Below are 20225 nucleotides of genomic sequence, written 5' to 3'. Positions count from 1 at the left end.
CTTCATAGTCATTTTGAGAAGGTGTAGCAAGAATGCTTGGGTTATTTTTACTAATCCCCATACGTGTTTCCTCACCACTTAGCTTGGTGATGACATCTTCAATAGATGGGGAGGTAAAAGCCGATAGAAGGGAGGACCGAATTTGCTCAAATTCGGGTCTAAGACCATTTAAGAAGTTGAAGAAACGATCTTCCTCAAGTTGTTTGTGCCTTAACTCAATAGCTTCTCCACTCCATTTTGGTTCGAGCATGACAAGCTCGTCCCAAATAGATGATAATTCGGCAAAATATTCCCGAATAGATAAATCATTTTGTTGAAGAGTCAAGGCTTTCTTTTGGAGGTAGTACTTGTGAGACAAGTCTCTTGACGTATACATTTTTTCAAGGTATAACCAAGCTTCGGAGGCCCTTTTAAATTTGATGATGTTGGCATTGATCTTGGTTTCAACGGACGAAAAAATCCAAGACAATATTTTGAAGTTCTTCATTTCCCACTTATCATGCCTTTTGGAATATTCTTCTAAGGCCTTTTGTCTATCTTCTCCTTCAAGAATTTTGATTTCCCCTTTCTCTATAATAGAAAGCTTGGGTTCGGGTTCCGATATGGATCCTTGAACATAACCCCAAAGACCTTTCCCTTTAATGTGGGCTTCCATGTTGCCGGCCCAAACATGGTAGTTTGAACCACTAAGTTTAAAACCAAGGGAGAAGTGGGAGTCTTTTTCACCCATTATGGAGAAGAGAAGATGAAAAATAAAGCGTACCTTAACGAATTTTCAACCTTTTCTTGACAAAAGTTGCTTCTAAAATATTGCCCGGAGCAAGTGCTTTACTCAAAAACTTCACTAGCTTGAGGGCACGATTTTCGAGGTGCTTCACAAGAGGCGAGATACACAATCTTCTTTCTTCCAACGAGGCTTTGATACCATGTGAAAGTATCTCCAACAAGATACTAATATCAAGACCTTAATATTCTTGATATTGAACCCACCACGAAAGCACAATAAGAACACTTTAGAACACTTATGCACAAAAAGCACAACCCACAAATAACTCACAAATGCACAAAGGCATAAAATAATGGAATCAATTTATTGAGAACTAGGGCTTTGACTCAAAGCCATGGAGAAATACAAAGGGGAGAACCCCTATTTATAACATCACTAAAGGGGGCCTTGGAGGGGCTCCACCCATAGTCGTTGGAGCCCCTCCAACGGTCACAAATGTGACCGTTGGAGAGGGCCCAACGACTATGTTGGTGGGCCCCCCAAGGTACCTTTTAGGTACACATCCAAAAAGAAATAAAAAGAACAAAAGGAAAAATAAAAATAAAAGAAAAATAATTACAGTCACATCCGAAAAGTGAATGTGCGCAAAATAGGGAAAAGACTAAACTACCCTTATGACAAAATAAATAGAAATATATATTTGAGTAGATACATATACATATATATTAATATATGTATATGTATTACCATATATATATAAAATATATATCTTACATTATATGATTAATGTACATAATTTAACACCTTCCTCAACCTATACTCAATCACCCTCTCCCAAAGCTTCCTAGTATGCCTCATGAGTTTTATACCACGATAGTTTGTGCAATCTTGTATATCACCCTTATTCTTATATAGAGGCACCAAAGTACTCTTCCTCCACTCATTAGGCATCTTATTTGTCCGCCAAATCTTGTTAAAAAGATTTGTCAACCATTCTAAACCTTTCTCACCCAAGCATTTTCAAGCCTCGATAGGTATACCATCTGGGCCAACTGCCCTTCTTGATTTCATTTTCTTCAAAGTCTCTGCAATTTCTTTCTTTTGAATCTTGCGCATAAAGTCATGATTCATCTCATCAAAAGGAATGGAGAAGTCTCCAAGATCCTAAGCATGACTTCCATTAAATAGCATATCAAAATAATCTTTCTATCTCTCCTTAATCTCCTCATCTTTGACTAAAACCCTTTGCGTTTCATCTTTGATACATCTAACCATACCCAGATCCCTCGATTTTCTATCTCTCATCTTTGCAAGCCTATAAATATCCTTCTCGCCCTCTTTGGTATCCAACTTGTCATAAACCTCCTTATATACTTTATCCCTTGCGTTTCGAACTATTTTTTTAGCTTCCTTCTTTGCTATCATATACTTCTCCAAATTCTCATTATCACGACTCTTACTTAGATTTCTATAACACTCTTTTTTAACCTTAATAGCTAATTTGACATCCTCGTTCCACCATGATGTATCCTTACCTAGCGGTGCATCGCCTTTAGACTCACCCAATACCTCCTTAGCCACCTTTCTCATGCCACCGGCTATCTTATTTCACATATATATATATAGCTCTGTCGACCCTTTTTTTATAAAGCTGAATACGTGCATATAACCCATGTGTGATGAGTTTTTCTTCAAAGCATTGTTTCTAAAAGAAAAAAAAATTAATGTATTCTGATTTATTGGAAGTCTTGTGCCTATCAATCTACACACGTGGATAGATCTGTCAACTGCATGTGTTGACAAATTTGGTCAAGATCTGTCGAGTTTTGCTTGTGCAAATCTGATCAGATTTGCAAAGTTTCATGTATGCCAAATCTGATCAAGTTTTGCCGAGGTTCACATGTATGCAAACCCGATTAGACTTGTCGGTCTTTGTGTGTAGGTAAATCTGATCAGACCTGCAGTATTTCCCTTGTGTGCAAATATGATCAGACTTGCCGACCCTTATGGGATGCAAATCTGATCAGATTTACAGCATTTTAGCAGGTGAGCAAATCTGATCAGATCTGCCAAGTTGGTTTGTTATGCAATCTGATCAGACTTGCCGATTTATATATATATATATATATATATATATATATATATATATATATATATATATATATATATATATATATGTGCATATGATCCATCGTTGATGATTATATTTTTAGCATGCTCTGATAATATCATATGATTCAGATTTATTTTGCTCAATGGGAACCAAGAGGGAGTTGTTGGGGGTCTCCCCAACGACTAGAAATGTAGCCGTTGGGGAGATCCCAACGACTCTATGGTCAAAAGACCACTAAGCCCAATCATATTCTAGGATTTACAAAAATACAAAATAAAAGGAAGAATAAAAATAAGAAAATATATATATATAATGTGTACAATGACTATAATACCCTTATATTTATAAATGACAAAAATACCCCTATATACATTAACAAGATATTCACTATTCACCCATCCAATTCAACTTAATTAAGTTCTATAGCACAATCTTGATGCATCTAACAAGATCAACCTTTTTTAAAACCCATGCAATGATATCCTAAGATGATACAAGGAATTATAATACCAGGTGATAACATCAATCACTAATTAGAAAAATATCCCTATGAACCAATAAGATGATCATAGAGTAAAGTGTCATAGTAAACACAACTGGCGATTGATATCCAATATTTGCATATCATTTCCAGCTAATGGATTCCTACATATACAATTGCTTCAAATAGCCCTATGCATCCTTGGATTCCTGAAACTTAGAAATATTCATTGCAATACTTTGCTCTACAAATCCAAGGATCTAGGATTTCACCTTATTGTTATTCACCTTACATTCCTTCATTAGGGTATCGTAATTAGGGTCACCCACATTGAAATTCATGCTAGTCCTATCCAGACATCCTCACAATCCCTTTCCATCAATCACCACAATCATAAAATCAAACTAGAATGCCCCCATCAAGTTTTACCAAAATTAACTGTATAGGATCTCCCTTCTCCATTCTTACTTCAACCCCCAACTACAATGTCAAATAGCTGCACAAAACACTCAAACAACAAGGACAGCAGAAACTAATAGTTCAAAGACAATCCAGCAAGAGGAGCCCAACTCTATATCCGGCTTACAAGAATAGACATGCACTATATATATTCTTTATAGCTGAAACCAAGAAACATGTTACATTTTGAATGAAATTAAAACAGATGATGTGCAAAACCTTTACAAAAATCCAGTAAGCTATGTCACAGGGACTCAGCTACTAGGTGCCGCACCAGCGTCGCACCTGCACACGATGCGGTCAACCTGACCCTGGGTGGAGTCAACGCACCCAGGGTCATTTATGTCCAACTTTTGGACTTTATATATATATATATATATATATATATATATATATATATATATATATATAATTTTTTTTATTTTTGCCGCACCCCCGCAACCAAGTTTTTTTAAAGTGCCGCACCCGCACTCGCACCCATGTAACATAGCCAGTAAGCTAAGTCACACGGACTCGGCTATAAGGTCGACGCACCCGCGTCGACACGCCCCGACACGGGTGCGGCTTCGAACACGGGCGAACATGGTCAACCAAGTGTCGGACTCGGTCAACGCACTAGGTTCGAGTCCGTCCACTTTTTGGACTCGTCAACTTTGACCGAGTCTATTTTTGTCCATTTTTTAGGGCAAAAGACATATAAAAACTAAAAAAAATGATCTTTTTATATATTTTTTTAAATATATATATATATATAATCACGTCTCTAATTCTTTAGCAGACTGTGCAACTGCACAGTCTGTCATTGGCAGACTAAAGTCTTTAATGCTTTAGCAGACTGTGCAGCTACACAGTCTGTCATTAACTGACAGAAAATACAAAATAAAAAGAAACAGAAAAATATATTTTTTAGTAAAAAAATAAGGAAAAAGAAAAAAGATTACAAATATATACGTATATATTATTTTCTAACACCATGTCCCTTAATGGGCACAACTTTGACTGAGTCTTATTATTGTTATATATATATATATATATATATATATATATATATATATATATATATATATATATATATCCCCGTGTCCAAAAAATTTGAAATTGCTCCGCACCCGTGTCGCACCCGTATCCGTACACGCACCCATGTGACATAGCCAGTAAGTGTAGACCTATGTCACATGGGTGCGGGTGCGGGTGCGGGTGCGGGTGCGGGGATTCGGCACTTCGAAAAAACCCGGGTGCGGGGGTGCGGCAGGGGCAAAAATGTAATATATATATATATATATATATATAAAGGGGGTTGGGGAATAGGCGGGGTTTTTTTTCAAATTTTGCAGCTGTCAGCTGCTGTCAGCAGCTGACAGACAGCTGCTGTCAGCAGCTGTAATAAGCAAAAAAAAAAATGGATCGGGTCGGATCCAGGTTTGGACCAGACCCGGATCCAAAGGGGGGACAGGCGGTCGGGCACCCCGACCGTCTCTCCCATGCCTCTTAAGGTCGAGGGAAGGGAGGTGAGGGAGGTTCACAAACCCCCTCCTCACTGTCTCTCTCCCTCACCGCCTCTCGATCTCTCTTGTCTCTGCACCCTCTGGAGGCCCCTGTCGACCCGACGTCAACGCCGCCGCCACCTGCGACAGCCTCCGATGACGACGCTGCCGCCGGCGACGACCACCAGGTACGCCCCCTTTTTCCTCGCAGTCTCTTCTCTCTCCCTCACCTCTCTCTGTGGCCACGGGAGGGGTCAAATCCCCTCCCTGTGCCCCCTTTTAGCAGGGGAGGGGCACGACACCCCTCCCTGCTCTCCGTTACGGCAGAGGAGGGGCTCGGCCCCCTCCTCTCTGCTGCTCTTCGTTAAGGTAGAGGAGGGGTTCGGCCCCCTCCTCTCTGCTGCTCTCCGTTAAGGCAGGGGAGGGGCCGAGCCCCTCCTCTCTGCTCCCTCTGTCACGGCAGGGGAGGGGCCGAGCCCCTCCTCCCTGCCTCCTGTTACGGCAGAGGAGGGGTTCGGCCCCCTCCTCTCTGCTCCCTCTGTCACGGCAGGGGAGGGGCCGAGCCCCTCCTCCCTGCCTCCTGTTACGACAGAGGAGGGGTTCGGCCCCCTCCTCTCTGTGCCCTCTGTCAAGGCAGGGGAGGGGCCGAGCCCTTCCTCCCTGCCTCCTGTTACGGCAGAGGAGGGGCTCGGCCCCCTCCTCTCTGTCCCCTCTGTCACGGCAGGGGAGGGGTCGAGCCCCTCCTCTATGCTCCCTTTTAGGCAGGGGAGGGGCTGAGCCCCCTCTATGCCCTTTCGTTTGGCAGGGGAGGGGCTGAGCCCCCTCCCTGCCCTTTCGTTTGGCAAGGGAGGGTCTGAGCCCCCTCCCTGCCCTTTCATTTGGCAGGGGAGGGGCTGAGCCCCCTCCCTGCTCTTTGTTTTGACGGGGGAGGGGGTTGAGCCCCTCCCTGCTCTTTGTTACGGCAAGGGAGGGGGCCGAGCCCTCCCTATGCCTCTTTTCTCGTTAGGCAGAGGCATCGCCCCTGCCTTCGTTGTTTTTCGGCAGGCCGAGGCAAGCCCCCTCGCCTCGCTTTTCATTGGCATCGGGCGGGCCACCGTTTGTTGTTGAAAGGCAAGGTGCGGCCTCCTGCTTCCCCCTTAGTGGCTCACAGGGAAGGGCCTCGCTTCCTTGCTCTCTTGGCTGTCAGGGCGAAGCCTCCCTCGTTGTCTTCTTCGGGCAAGGGTGCGACCCCCTGCCTCCCCGTTGTTCGCTGACAGCATGTCAGCAGGGGCTCGTGGCCCTGCCCCTGCTTCTTGCGCTTATAGCAGGTGCGCAGGTGCACAATGCCCCTGCCTTTGCTTCCCTTACGTCAGGACGGTGATAGTGCCCCTGACTTTCTATTTTGGTATTAGCTTGCTAAGATCGTTACTTTTGCAGCTCGTACGACGGATCCTGCTCGCGTTCCGCGACCCGAGCCGCCAATCGCGTACATCCACAGACGACAGCAAGCTTGTAACTCTAAAAGGTAGGGGAAGATTGCACAGAAGACTTGGACAATTGAATTGAGTTCAATTAACTAAAAAGGACAATTAAATAAATATATATGCATATATATATATATCATATATATTTATACGAGTACACATTTAACTCAAGGACGCAGTTTCGCGATCCTTGTCCTTTACTTTGCCGTTGCGCATCGCGCACAGGTTTTGTGTTGCACTCCTGTTTACAGTTCCTTTACTTTGCCGTTGCGCATCGTGCAAAGGTTCTGCGTTGCACTCCTGCTTATAATCTTTACTTGCCGTCGCGCGTTGTGCGAGGGTTTGCGTTGCACTTCTGCTTACCGCCTTTACTTTGCCGTTGCGCCTAGGCTCTTGCTTTTGCATATGTGTTGGTATTGCCTTGCTTTTGCAGATGACGTGCAGGTTCTTGCTCTTTGCGTATGCCTTAAAGGCAGCCTCGTGGAGGATGCAAGAGACATCTATCACTCACTCTTGCGACAAGAGTTCAGTTGGGAGCTGGCGATACATCCTCGTCTAAGGAGAGGGATACCTCGCAAGGATCCTGGCTCTTCGTGCGTGCAGTCCTGCAGAGTCGACTTGAGGTTTCAGGAAGCTGCGCAAAAGCATCAAAGACTGCTCCAAATCGAAGCATTTGGAAGGATGTGACTGGCTGGTTCTGCTCACCTTTTTGGCATATCTCGGGTGATCCCGAATTGGAGGTTCAAGCGAACTTCTTAGCGGGTGTTCTGTTGAGAGACTCGTATCCCGTCTATCGAGGCCGGTATCGAGTCATGCAAGACATGTAGATACCCCGATAGCGGATGTGATTCGAGATAATCACATGCATCATGTTGGCACAAGGTACTGTTGTTTCAAAAGATAGAGTAAAGTTGATAAACTTTACATCTTTGTGAAACACTCTTGTTGAGGCTTCTATTGAGGAGCTATACCCCCTTTATCCTAGAGTACTTGTAGTCGTGCACGACACGTCTAGTACTGCGATGATCGGATGAGACGGTCGTGCGACCTCGAACAACGCTAAATGCAAAATGTTGTAATCACATAAATGGCCTCACATTCGCCTTTACAGGCAAGATGCTCGAGTGGTTTAAATACCACAGCATAGAATGGGTCGTTAGTTAAGCAACCCCTAACGCACCCGTTCGCTTCTGGTTGTCTGTCAAGGGAGAGGACAGATCGGTACAAAAACTTCAATGGACAGGTTGTTAACAACCACCCCACGGGCAAAGATCCGGCCTCCCCAATCATTGGAGTTAGGGGATAGGGGTTACACAAGTTAGCTCAACACTTCTGCAGAAGTTTGATGCATCCGTGGCACTGCTTTTCAACCTCTGGGGAATCCTCTCTCGGCTAATGCCGTCCCCTTTGGAGCGGACTCAACTAGCTATTCGGGTTATCGAAAATACATAGAATAACAGACGCCCGAACTAGTCTCAGTTGTTTCTATGTTTTGCCTGCGCGTACCCGCAGGCCAGTAATTATCAAAACATAAGGTTTGTTCACACTGGTCATGGGTCGTGAGATTCGCTTGCACTACGGATTCGCTTGCACTACTGATTCACTTGCACTACTGATTCGCTTGCACTACTAATTCGCTTGCTTGCTCGATAGTTCAGTATGCTACTCGTTGAACTGTGCACGTCTGTCGAGGCGTTACTCTAGTTGGTTAAACTGCTTACGCAGTTCTTTGCGTAGTAATAAGAAGTTTCTCATGCTAGTTAAATGCTTATAATAATAGCATTATACCAGTTGCTACATATTAGCATGTGACTTGCTTTATCCCTTGGTCGAACTGTTTGGTGCTTATTGTAGCGTAGCACTTGTTGGCTTGCATCTCTTATGATTGATGTGATTGCATACAGCTCGTAATCTACGAACTGGTAGCAACTAGGATTGATGTGGCCGCTTGTCTTATAAGCTGCTTACATAGTGTGATATAACTGTTGTCGTATGATTGCTTATGAATGACTTGTGATGTAATGGTTTATGCCTTACGATTAATTTAATTACTTGTTGATGGACTTAGCCATTTTATGGTAATTATATGTTTTACGAGCATTGTTATGAGTGCTTGTCTTATTCATTTGTTTTGTTTGGCTGACGGGTAGAGTTAGTTACCCTTCGCCCATAGAATCAACTGAATTGCCATATCTGCGCGTTCTCATGTGTCGTTTACACATGCTTTGAGGGCCTATTTGAGGATTGCAATATTCCTTGTGGCAATCATACGATCGTGGGATTATATGCTTCTGCGTGGAGTGATACGATGCATATTGTTGATATACATGCTTGTGCCCATATTGTGGCTACTGACATCGAGAGCAGTAAACTGTTCGGAGCAGTCGATTGTATAGATGCGTGTATCACCGAGTAGGGTATTTGTCGAGCACCTGATCTCCAAAGGATTATCTGCGAGGGCGTGTATGATCAAGACCAGGTACCCGACTAGAGTGGTAGATTCTCTGTGAGGATGTACACTGTCCACGAACGGGTAGCCGCAAAGACGGTGAACTCCTATGAGGAAGTGTATGGTCTAAGACCAGGTATACCATCTAGGGCGGAATTCCTTGTGAGGTTATACATGTCCCAGACCAAGTGATCCGGGCGTCGATCTTGTTGTTTGTATTAGTGACTATCGACCCCGAGAGGGGTCATTTATGTTGATGCGTGTATCGCAATGATTTTCATTGGATATGACATCTGTTGGGGACCGGTTTCCCAAAGGTTTCGCTGTGAGGTTATACTTTTCCCAAATCGGGTGACCCGGCTAGACGGAGAGATTCTCTGTGAGGATGTACACTGTCCACGAACGGGTAGCCGCAAAGACGGTGAACTCCTGTGAGGAAGTGTAGGGTCCAAGATCAGGTATACCCTCTAGGGCGGAAATTCCTTGTTCGGTCGTATATCTCTCGGACCCAGCGATTCGACATGGATCTTGTGTTTTCGCTTACCATAAAAAGTTATGGTGAGTTGTGACAATCTTTTGAGATTGTTTGTGATAGCCAACTATGAATTCATAGTTTCAGCTTTCTGTTTTAGCATGATTACATGCTTGACTCAGGTGTGAGAATCAGATCGTTAGCGATTTGAGTTAGTGATCATGTTTTAGACCTTCTACGGAAGGGTGAGCTTTTTCTGAGAAAGTACGACGCCTTAGTGCGTCATAACCGGTGACGGTTAGCCGCGTAAGACTTTGAGAGATGAGGATAGATTAAGGTCGTTCAGGACAAAGCGTTGGTTAGAAGTAGTGAGTGACAAACGATGTCCTGATGGTGATTAGATGCAGAGACCTCGTTCTGGGAACGAGGACAAGCTTGTTGCGTAGTAGTTCACAACTTACGATCAAAAGGATCGTATGTTGTGTTTGTCAGTTGCACTGCTTACTTGCTTTGAACTGCTTACGCATTTGCACTGCTTACTTGCTTTGAACTGCTTACGCGCTTGCACTATTTACCTGCTTGCACTGCTTACCTGTTTAACTGCATATCTGCTTTAAACTGCGTAACTTACTGAATTAAATGTACTTAATTCAGTTTCTTGTAGTCTCTCTTGTGCACCTACTAGTTTTTCGCGAAACTAACCCATTCTATGGGTACAGGTGATGATTAGGTACACTACGGGCGATGGCGCGATTGCAAGATGGCTTCAAGACTTCTTCTTCCTGCTCTTAGCTCACGTCCTGGACGCTATGGGTTTGTATCGGATTTTCCTTGGGATATCCGAATCTTGTGAGTTTTGGTTCTTTTAGCTAACGTGCCCAAAGTTGTCAACTTGCCTTATGATTTATCAAAAGCAAAATCTTCTGCTTATTTCATAAAACAACTCTGAAGGAAAGAGATATTTGTAGTCTCTTGCCTGTTTTTTCTGAAAAAGTTCGCAAGTTTGAAATTTGGGGCGTTACAGCAACTGTGCTGACAGCTGCTGTCAGCAGCTGTGCTGACTAGCATAAAGTTTTTTTTTTTAAATTTCGAAGCCCATTTGGGCAAAATTTTTTTTTTTAAAATGGACATTAATGATCCTGGGTGCGGTCAACGCACCCAGGATCGAGTTGACCGCACCCGGTGCGGCACCCGCACCCGCGTCGAGTCGCGTCGACGCGGGTGCGGCACCCTCCTAGCCGAATCCCTGTGACATAGGTGTAGACTAACCAAAAATCCAACAATAATGCAAGAAAGAGTAAATTTTGAAAAAGACTACACTATATCAGACCCAAATACAAAAACTCGAAAGCCAAGAATCTGAAAAACGGGTTACCGCCAGATATAACCTACTACAAATCTTGATAAATATCCTCAATACCAATTTTTTTTGCACTTGAGCATCAAATCAACCGGTTCAAAGCGCAAAAATGACTCTCCCCAAAGCAAGTTCCACGATCAAAAACTCAAAAACTGATAAAACCCAGCAGATTTCTCAAATCTGGTTAACAAGTAGCCCAAAATCCATAATTCCGTAGATCCAATATTCCACCAAAAACTTGATTCTTGATTTCATGAACTTGTAAAATCAAGATCTAGAGACATCCAGCCTCAAAGAAGCCAAATCTTACCAACCGGGACTGGCCCCAGCATTGAAGACGACATCAGTAGCATGCAAACCGAGGCAAAGCTTCAACTCTAGATGAATGAAATCTCCATATCTAAAGCTCTCCTTTAATCCAGATATGGCTCTAATATCATATCAAATCAAGAGAAATCAAGAGAGATAGAGAAGAGTTAGGGCACAAAGAAAGGAAGCAAGAAGGAACCTCATTAACTTCAAAAGAATGAGAAGATACAACATATGGACGTTGACCCCTTTGGTTACACAAGACAAAAATAGTTGATAACAATCATTATGACTAAGTTACAAAAATACCCCTCTAGAATAAACATATATACAGAAAATAGAGGGTAGCCCACATTCTAGTAAAATGGACATTACATTCCTCAATAGTAGCGAGGTTGCTATGTAACTGCTGTATGTTTTTAATCAATAAAAATATTTATTTTTATTTCTTGTTCTTTATTTAATGCATTTGGACTTCATTTATTTTGATGACATTATTATTTTTCTTTTTTTTTCTCGTGTCTCGGATTCAATGCAACTTTGTGACATCTTCCTTTAAACACAAACTGCAAGGCAATAACTTACATAACCATGCAATATTGCCATCTAGGCAATCCATTCGGAAGAAATACATCCACTACAAGGAATTCTTTTAGACATGAAGTAATGAACTAGAGAAAGGTTTGCACCTGCCAATCACCCAATGGCAAACCTTGCACTGTACATCTAGCAATATGGTAACCTTCGGAAACTGAACTTTTATCCCCTGAGTGAAAATTTGTGAGAATGTAGAAATATCCATGGTGATGCTCCAGAAAATATTGCACACCACATTCACGTTTCTGAACTCGCTGCAGCCCATGCTGAAGATTGGTTGCATTAACCACATAAACCTGAAAACAGGATGAATATGTTGCATCAAGAATGAGATCCCTATATACACATGATCTGTGCAACCAATGAAACTACCAAACGGAGAGAATAGATGCAGGTAAGTTGCCTTCCTCGGATGAAGTCCTTGAGTTAGAGTTCACAGTAATGAACTTGCCATCTTTTGTGCTTGCAATGTCAACACAGTAATTTGTATCCTGCTCTTCAAACAGCAATGTATCCACATTATTTGATCCCAGAATTGTATAAAGCACTCTGTCAAACATATCAGCACACAAGGTGATTATTATATATCATCAAAAAGCTGATGTATTCAACAGCATACAAGTTACCTGTAAGGCCGCCGAATCTCATCTGCAACTGTGTACATCAAAACACGGCTGCCCTCAGCCCATGCCAAGCTAACAACCCCATGCACAGTTGATTTTTCAACAAGAGAGGCAGTTTTTAGATCTTTTACCCAAAGTGTGAACAACTCCCTACCATCAATATCCAGAGTATAAGCAAGGAAACTATGATCAGGAGAAACTCTACATGTGCCTATATGAACATAGCCTGCAAGATTGAAAATTGCATGTCTTGATTGGATAGCAAATATGAAAACAGATAAATATAGGAACTAGAAGGCAAACTCCTGTGTTAAGAACCATAAAAACATTATAAATTTTGGAAGCATGTCCTGATTGCGACCAACAACAAACAGAATGCATTGTAGAACTTTAAATATTAGATGAAACTCTAAAGATTTGCACCACAAGAAAATGATCTAGAGGAAGAAATGCAACCAAGTTCACTGTAACACATTTCTATTACATGATAGTATAATGTGATAAAAAATATGAAGAGTAAAAAAAAAATGGTCCTTGCATCCTTCAACAAATGCTGCATGCTAGCTAAGATAAATGCAGTATGAACTATGAAGTGATAAACCAAACAAGCACAAACCTACAGCATTTTAAAGTGAGACATAATATTTTCTATATGCAAATATAAGTGTTGATTTAGTTTTCATCTGTCATGATATTGTATTACGCTATTTCATTATTTAGTGGGATAGTTGCATTCTTCAGTTGTTATGCAAGCCCAGTTCACCTAATAATTGGACTTGTTCAGGAACCCTCTTCAGAAGTCTTTTCTTGCTGACATGGGGTTATTGCCACAGGCAAGTCTTCAATCTTACTACTTTAACCATTGAAAGAGAAATTTTATTAAATAAATGATAAACAAACATGAGATATAGAGAAAAGGATGTGTATGTGTGAAAGTTTGCACTGGCATGATTGATGCAAAGATGAAACTGGAGAAGAACACTGAAATTTGCCCCATCAATGAAGAGGCAAACGCATTATTAGATCACTAGAAATCAATCAAGGAAAACCTAGCCCATGTTAAATATCAAATTAGACCCAACAGTAAATTATGCAGCATAGAAGCTTGTCAACATACAGCATTTTTTTCTACCATATTGTCCCCTTAAAAGGAAAAAAAAAGTTAAGCACTATTACCAGGACTCCAATACTAGTTTCAGTCCCTCGCTAAGGAAGACTATGCATGTGGAAAACAAACAATATTCAGAGGTCTCACTATGGTAACAAACGCCCACATCTATGATAAAGAGGTTGCGAAAGAAAAGTGGCCTTATTATTTGGTAAGTACTCCACAATTCCATCATATAGAAAATGTTTGTCAACTAGAATCCTCTAGATTAGATAGTGTGACATGTAAGTAATCATTCAAAAGTCTGACAGAATTCACCACACTTTTGTTTGGAAAGACGGTCAACATGGCACCAACAAGGGCAAGGTAAAGAATTTCCCAAATTCATTTAGGGGAAATTTGTTAGCCCCCGTGGGATTCATTCTCTCACCCAAATGAGAGTGAATCTCATTTGGATCCATTTTCTCATCCTCAAGCAAATGTGAGAAAACAGAGTTGTAAGAAAACAAATCAAATTTGATTCATCCATTTGTCTCTCACACACCCATGAGATTCAGGGTATGTTTGGTTGCATTCAAATGTGTTTTGGAATCTCATTGAAATGAGAGAACGAATCATCATGAAAGACACTTGTCTTTTCTCCATGTTAGCTGAAATATAACATATCCTCATGAAAGACAACATGCTGGGATAACCACACCCTCTTTCCAACATGATCATAACACTTAGAGCCCTTTTGACCATTAGCAAAACCAAGAAAACAATACTTAACAGTTTTAGGAGACAACTTATCTTTATATCTATTAGGTAACATAACAAAACATATGTTACAACTAACCACCTTTAATCTATTTTAGAGAGAAGAAAGAGAGAGAGAGAGAGAGAAGCAAAAACAAGAGGAGAGAAGGGAGAGAGAGAGTTCGATTAATCATTAACCCTAATCACCTATTTAAATAGGTGATTAGGTCGAACGTTATTACAACTAGGCATATGTAATTATGTTAAATTACGTATGACCACCCCCAGATTTATGAATATTACTTTTAACACTCACCCTCAAGCTGGAGCATATCTATCTATCATGCTCAGCTTGATGCAACATCTTGAGAAACCTGCACTTGCGAGGGGCTTGGTGAAGACGTATGCAACTTGGTCTTCAAAAGTCAGAAGTCACGTCACTAGTAGAAATATGCCCCGCCTGCACTAAGTCACGTATATCGTGACAATCAACTTCAATGTGTTTCGTTCTCATGAAAAACTGGATTGTTAGCTATATAGGTGGTTGCTCGATTATCACACATCATCAACATTGGGGATGGAATCACCACTTATAAATCTTTTAGAATGGACTTAACCCACAGCATTTCAGCAGTTGTTTGAGCTATAGCTCTATATTCTGATTCAGCACTGGAACGAGCTACCACAGTTTGTTTTTTACTTCTCCAAGTAATTAAGTTTCCTCCGATAAACACGCAAAACCCTATGGTGGACTTTCTATCATCGATGGCCCCTGCATAGTCTACATCTGAGTATGCAATTATATCAAGGTTAGAGCTTTGTTTATATAGCAATCCCTTTCCAGGAGAGGATTTCAAATACCTGAGAATCATCATAGTTGCCTGCCAATGCACTCGAGTAAGTTTGTCCATGAATTGGCTTATCTTGCTCACAGCTAAGGAGATATTTGGCCTTGTTACAGTGGCATATAAAAGTTTGCCAACGAAGGATCTAAAACTTCTGTTAATAAGTTCTGCTTTTTCATCATACATATGCAGTTTAGGATCCATTGGTATATTGGCTGGTTTGGCACCTAACATCCTTGTTTCCTGCAATAGATCAAGTACATACTTTCGTTATGATAGAACTAACCCCTCACGGTTTCTAGTCACCTCTATGCCCAAGAAATATCTAAGAGAACCGAGATCTTTTGTGACAAAGTGCTTTTGAAGATGAATCTTTGTGTCTGAGATGTCCTTTGCACTACTCCCTGCAAGAATAATATCATCTACATATACAACCATAACCATAATACCAATAGAGGTTTTCTTGATAAACAAGGAGTGATCTGAAGATGACCTATTGAAGCCAAATGCAGACATAATTTTAAGTAACTTCTGAAACCATACACGAGGACCTTGTTTAAGACCATATATAGCCTTCTTTAGTTTGCACATCTTGCTACACTCCCCCTGAACCTCAAACCCGGGAGGTTGCTGCATGTACACAGTCTCAGACAGATCTCCATATAAGAAGGCATTTTTCACATCTAACTGACATAAACTCCATCCATAATAAACAACTACAGATATGACCAACCAAATAGTCCCAAGACGGGCTACTGGAGAAAAGGACTCAAAGAAGTCAACTCCATATGTTTGAGTATACCCTTTAGCGACCAACCGGGCATTGTACCTTTTGATTGAGTCATATGAGTTATACTTAATGGTGTAGACCCACTAAAATCCAACGATATCTGCATCAGTGGGAGGAACAACCAAATTCCATGTGTCGCATGAGAGCAAAGCATCCATCTCAACCTGCATCGCTTGCTTCTACTTAGGATCTAATAACGCTTGATGATGATTAAGTGAGACAGAAGTGGCAGATAAAGCAGAGATAAAATTCTTCAAGTGAACCCCAAGTCGTGCCTCAATAACAAACTTGGAGATAGGATGTAATGTGCATTGTCTTTACCATTCTTGAGAGCGATAGGTCTGTCATCATCAATATTAGACATCTCAATATTTTTAGGAGAACTTACTTCTGAAGAAGGTGGTGGTGTAGGTGCTGAAGAAGGTGGTGATGTGCGAGTGTACACCAGAGGATGATCATGATACCGAGCAAATGTGGGAGACTGAGAATGAGAGATAGTCTTAGAAAACGACTCCAAGGGAAAAGGAGGAATGGGAAGAGGTAGGGCATCACCCTGTTCAACATGCAGTCTGGATGCAGTGGTAGAAAAATAAGGAACAGATCCAAAGAAAGATACATCCGCACTAACATACTCTCGACGGGAGATGGGATCATAACACCAGTAGCCTTTTTAATTTTTTGGATATCCAAGGAAGACACAATTGATGGCTTGGGCAGATAATTTATCACGGTTAGGTCCAAGTTTATGAACAAAGGAAACACATCCAAATACTTTGGGAGAAATCAGGAACAATGGAGCATTAGGATAGAGAATTTGAAAAGGGATTTGTTCTTCCAAAGATGAAGACGGCATACGATTAATGAGATAACAAGCAGTGAGAATAGCTGTAATGAGATATTACGGAAATATAAAGAGTGTATACAAGCACTTACAACAATGAATAAAAGAGACAATATCACAAGTCCACAAAGAAACAATACAAGCACAAGCCTTTAAGAAGGCAACAATATAAAAAGCCGCTTATTGAGAAGAGAGAAAGCTCTCAAGAATAAGAAATATACAAGGGGTTCACCCCTATTTATACAAGAGGAAGAGGAACAAAGGGATGGCCAAAAGGCCTCAAAAGGAGAGCCAAAAGGGGGCTCCCATAGAGTCGTTGGGAGCCCCCAACGGTCACATTTGTGACCGTTGGGGGCTCCAACGACTCTAAGGTTGGAGCCCCTTTTAACCCTCAAAAGAAATAAAAAAAGAAATAAAAAAATAAAATTACATTTTATCAAAAAACGAAAATAGTTGTTTTCTAAAACAACTATGTGAAATTACAAAAATACCCCTATCGGGTATTGATGTAATATATATATATATATATTAGATACATTTTAACACCCCCCCTCAAACTTTACGGGAAAATGACGGAAAGTTTGTCAAGAAGAAACATGAAGCGAGGAGCCGGAAGAGCTTTAGTGAAGAAGTCCGCCAACTGATATTCTGAAGTGATATGGAAGAGCAATGGTTCCTCGTAAGAATTCGTCACGAACATAGTGGCAATCCATTTCGATATGTTTTGTACGCTCATGAAAAGTATGATTGCTCGCAATATAGATGGCACTCTTGTTGTCGCAACATAGTTTTGAGGCTTCGGTAATATCAACTCCGATGTCTTTAAGCAGACTGCGAAGCCATACAAGCTCCATTGTCGTGGTTGCCATAGCCCGGTACTCAGCTTCAGTGGATGATAGTGAAACTTTTTGTTGCTTCTTGCATCGCCAGGCAATCAAAGAGTCCCCTAAAAAGACACAAAAACCAGTAGTTGAGACTCGATCATTGGGATTACCTCTCCAATCGGCATCAGTATAAGCAAGAAGATTCAAGGAAGAAGAGGAGGATAGAAATAGCCCTTTATTGATGGTATTCCGAATGTAGCGGATGATTCGGAGAACAGCACTCATATGCACAGTTGTAGGAGCATGCTGAAATTGGCTAACTGAGTGAACCGCATGAGTGATATCTGGTCTGGTGATGGTTAAATAGGTAAGAGACCCAATGAGTTGTTTGTAAGGTGTGGGATCTTCCAGAAGAACCCCATCCTCCAACCGTAATTTGGCATTAATAACCTCAGGAGTCTCTACTTTCTTGTCATCAGAAATCCCAGACTAAGAACATATATCTGCAGCAAGCTTCATCTGTGACCAAATATATCCTCTAGGAGAATATGCAACTTCAATTCCAAGAAAATATCTGAGAAAACCTAAATCAGACATATCAAAATTATTTTTTAACATATTTTTAACAGCAATAATACTATTTTGATCATTCCCTGTGATAATCATATCATCAACATAAAGCAACAAAATTACGATACTAGAACCTGCATGTTTATAACAAAAAGAGCAGTGTCAGTATAACAAGAGTGAAATCCTAACTTTATCATGATATCACTGAAACGATCATACCAAGCCTTAGGAGCTTGTTTAAGACCATACAATGCCTTCAAAAGCCAAAGTGTTTGACCTTGCTTAATATTAATTCCGGGTGGCGGATCCATGTAAACTTCTTCACTTAAACTTTCATTTAAAAAGGCATTTTTTACGTCAAGTTGATAAATAGGCCATTTTTTGGTTGATGTGACAGCTATTAAGGTCCTGACACTGGTCATTCGAGCTACGGGAGCGAATGTTTCTTCATAATCAATGCCATATTCTTGGGAATATCCCTTAGCAACTAATCTAGCTTTATATCGTTCTAAGGAGCCATCGCTTTTAGTTTTAACTTTAAAGACCCAACGACAACCAATAGGTTTTTTGTGTGAGGGTAGATTAACTATTTCCCAAGTATTGGCCTTTTTTAAAGCATTTAGTTCAACTTGCATTGCTTCAACCCAATGTGGTATAGATTTAGCTTGATTATAGTGAGCCGGTCCAAAATAAGAATGTAGGGTTATTAAACATGCCCGATAGTTGGGGGTTAAGGAATCATAGGATACAAACCTATTTGGGGGTATTGATATTCTAGAAGAATGCCTAACTTGTGGTTCCTCAGTGGATTCAGAAATTTGAGAGTATTTTTCGAGGGCACTAATAGGATTTTCTTGATTTCTTCTTGAGTAAACATTTATATCACTATTATGAACATTTATATTTGGATCACTATCATTTGAGGGTGTTATGTCAAGAGGGGATACCTCACGTGTATCGTCTATGTTTTCAAGAAAATCTTCTTGTATGTCATCAATAAGATCATATAAGAATATATAATCAATTTCATTTGTTTCTTCTATTTTATCAAAACTGTTTTCTTCTTCTAGAAAGGTTACATCTTTTGAAACATATAGTTTATCATTCTTAAAATCATAACATCTATACCCTTTTTTATTTTCACCATATCCTAGAAAAACACATTCAATTGCTTTTGGAGATAACTTATCCCTTTTATGTAATAAGACAAAACATTTGCAACCAAAAATACGAAGAAGATTGAAATCGGGTGAAAATTTAAAGAGTTTTTCATAGGAAGAAGCATTTTTTAACTTAGAAGAGGGCACTCTATTGATTAGATAGGTTGAGGTTAGAACGGATTCGGCCCAAAACTTCTTTGGAATATTCTTAGAAACAAGTAATGTTCTAGCGGTTTCTATAATGTGCCTATGTTTCCTTTCCGCTAGGCCATTTTGTTGGGGAGTCCTAGGACATGACTTTTGATGGCAAATGCCATTTTGGGTCAAATAGTTTTGGAATTCGTGAGATAAGTATTCGCCACCGGAATCGGATCTTAAAATAGATATGTTATTTTGAAATTGATTTTGAACCTTTTTATGAAAATCTTTAAAGAAAGTAAATACTTTCGATTTATGACTAAGAAAATAAATCCAAACATACCAAGTAAAGTCATCAATAAACGTAACATAATATGAATAGCCCCCTTTAGACATAACCGGAGAAGGCCCCCAAACATTCGAATGCACCAATTCAAAAGGTCTTGACGAAAGAAAAGTTCTAGTTGGAAATGGAATAGACTTCATTTTTCCAAAAATGGATGACCAAGTCTTTTATGCCAAGTTTCCATGTTTTTTTCTTGGACATAAGAACAAAAAAAATTTGTAGGGAGATCGAGATGGTCCATATAATAGAGGTCTCTCTTTTTATGGCCTTGCCCAATCCGCTTCCCGGACAGGAGATCCTGCACAAAGCAACCATTAGATGAGAAAGA

At 40.7% G+C, this 20225-nt stretch overlaps 1 protein-coding gene across 1 annotated transcript in view; it reads right to left on the bottom strand.

Moving 5' to 3' along the window:
• The window catches only part of LOC149818677 (Prolyl oligopeptidase family protein), an 83293-nt gene that overhangs the window by 46651 nt on the left and 16417 nt on the right, over positions 1 to 20225 (bottom strand). Inside the window, exons 3-5 of the mRNA XM_089983964.1 lie at positions 12541 to 12763; positions 12324 to 12463; positions 12007 to 12212 (exon numbers count right to left, since the gene is read on the bottom strand). Coding sequence (XP_089840090.1) covers positions 12007 to 12212; positions 12324 to 12463; positions 12541 to 12763 — 569 coding nt within the window. The remainder of the gene's footprint in view (positions 1 to 12006; positions 12213 to 12323; positions 12464 to 12540; positions 12764 to 20225) is intronic.

This window comes from Nuphar pumila, chromosome 13 (genome assembly GCF_984573655.1).
Source record: "Nuphar pumila chromosome 13, dmNupPumi1.hap1.1, whole genome shotgun sequence".
Lineage (NCBI taxonomy): Eukaryota > Viridiplantae > Streptophyta > Magnoliopsida > Nymphaeales > Nymphaeaceae > Nuphar > Nuphar pumila.
The sequence above is the reverse complement of the archived record's forward strand: the minus strand, read 5'-3'. Positions and strand labels throughout refer to the sequence as shown.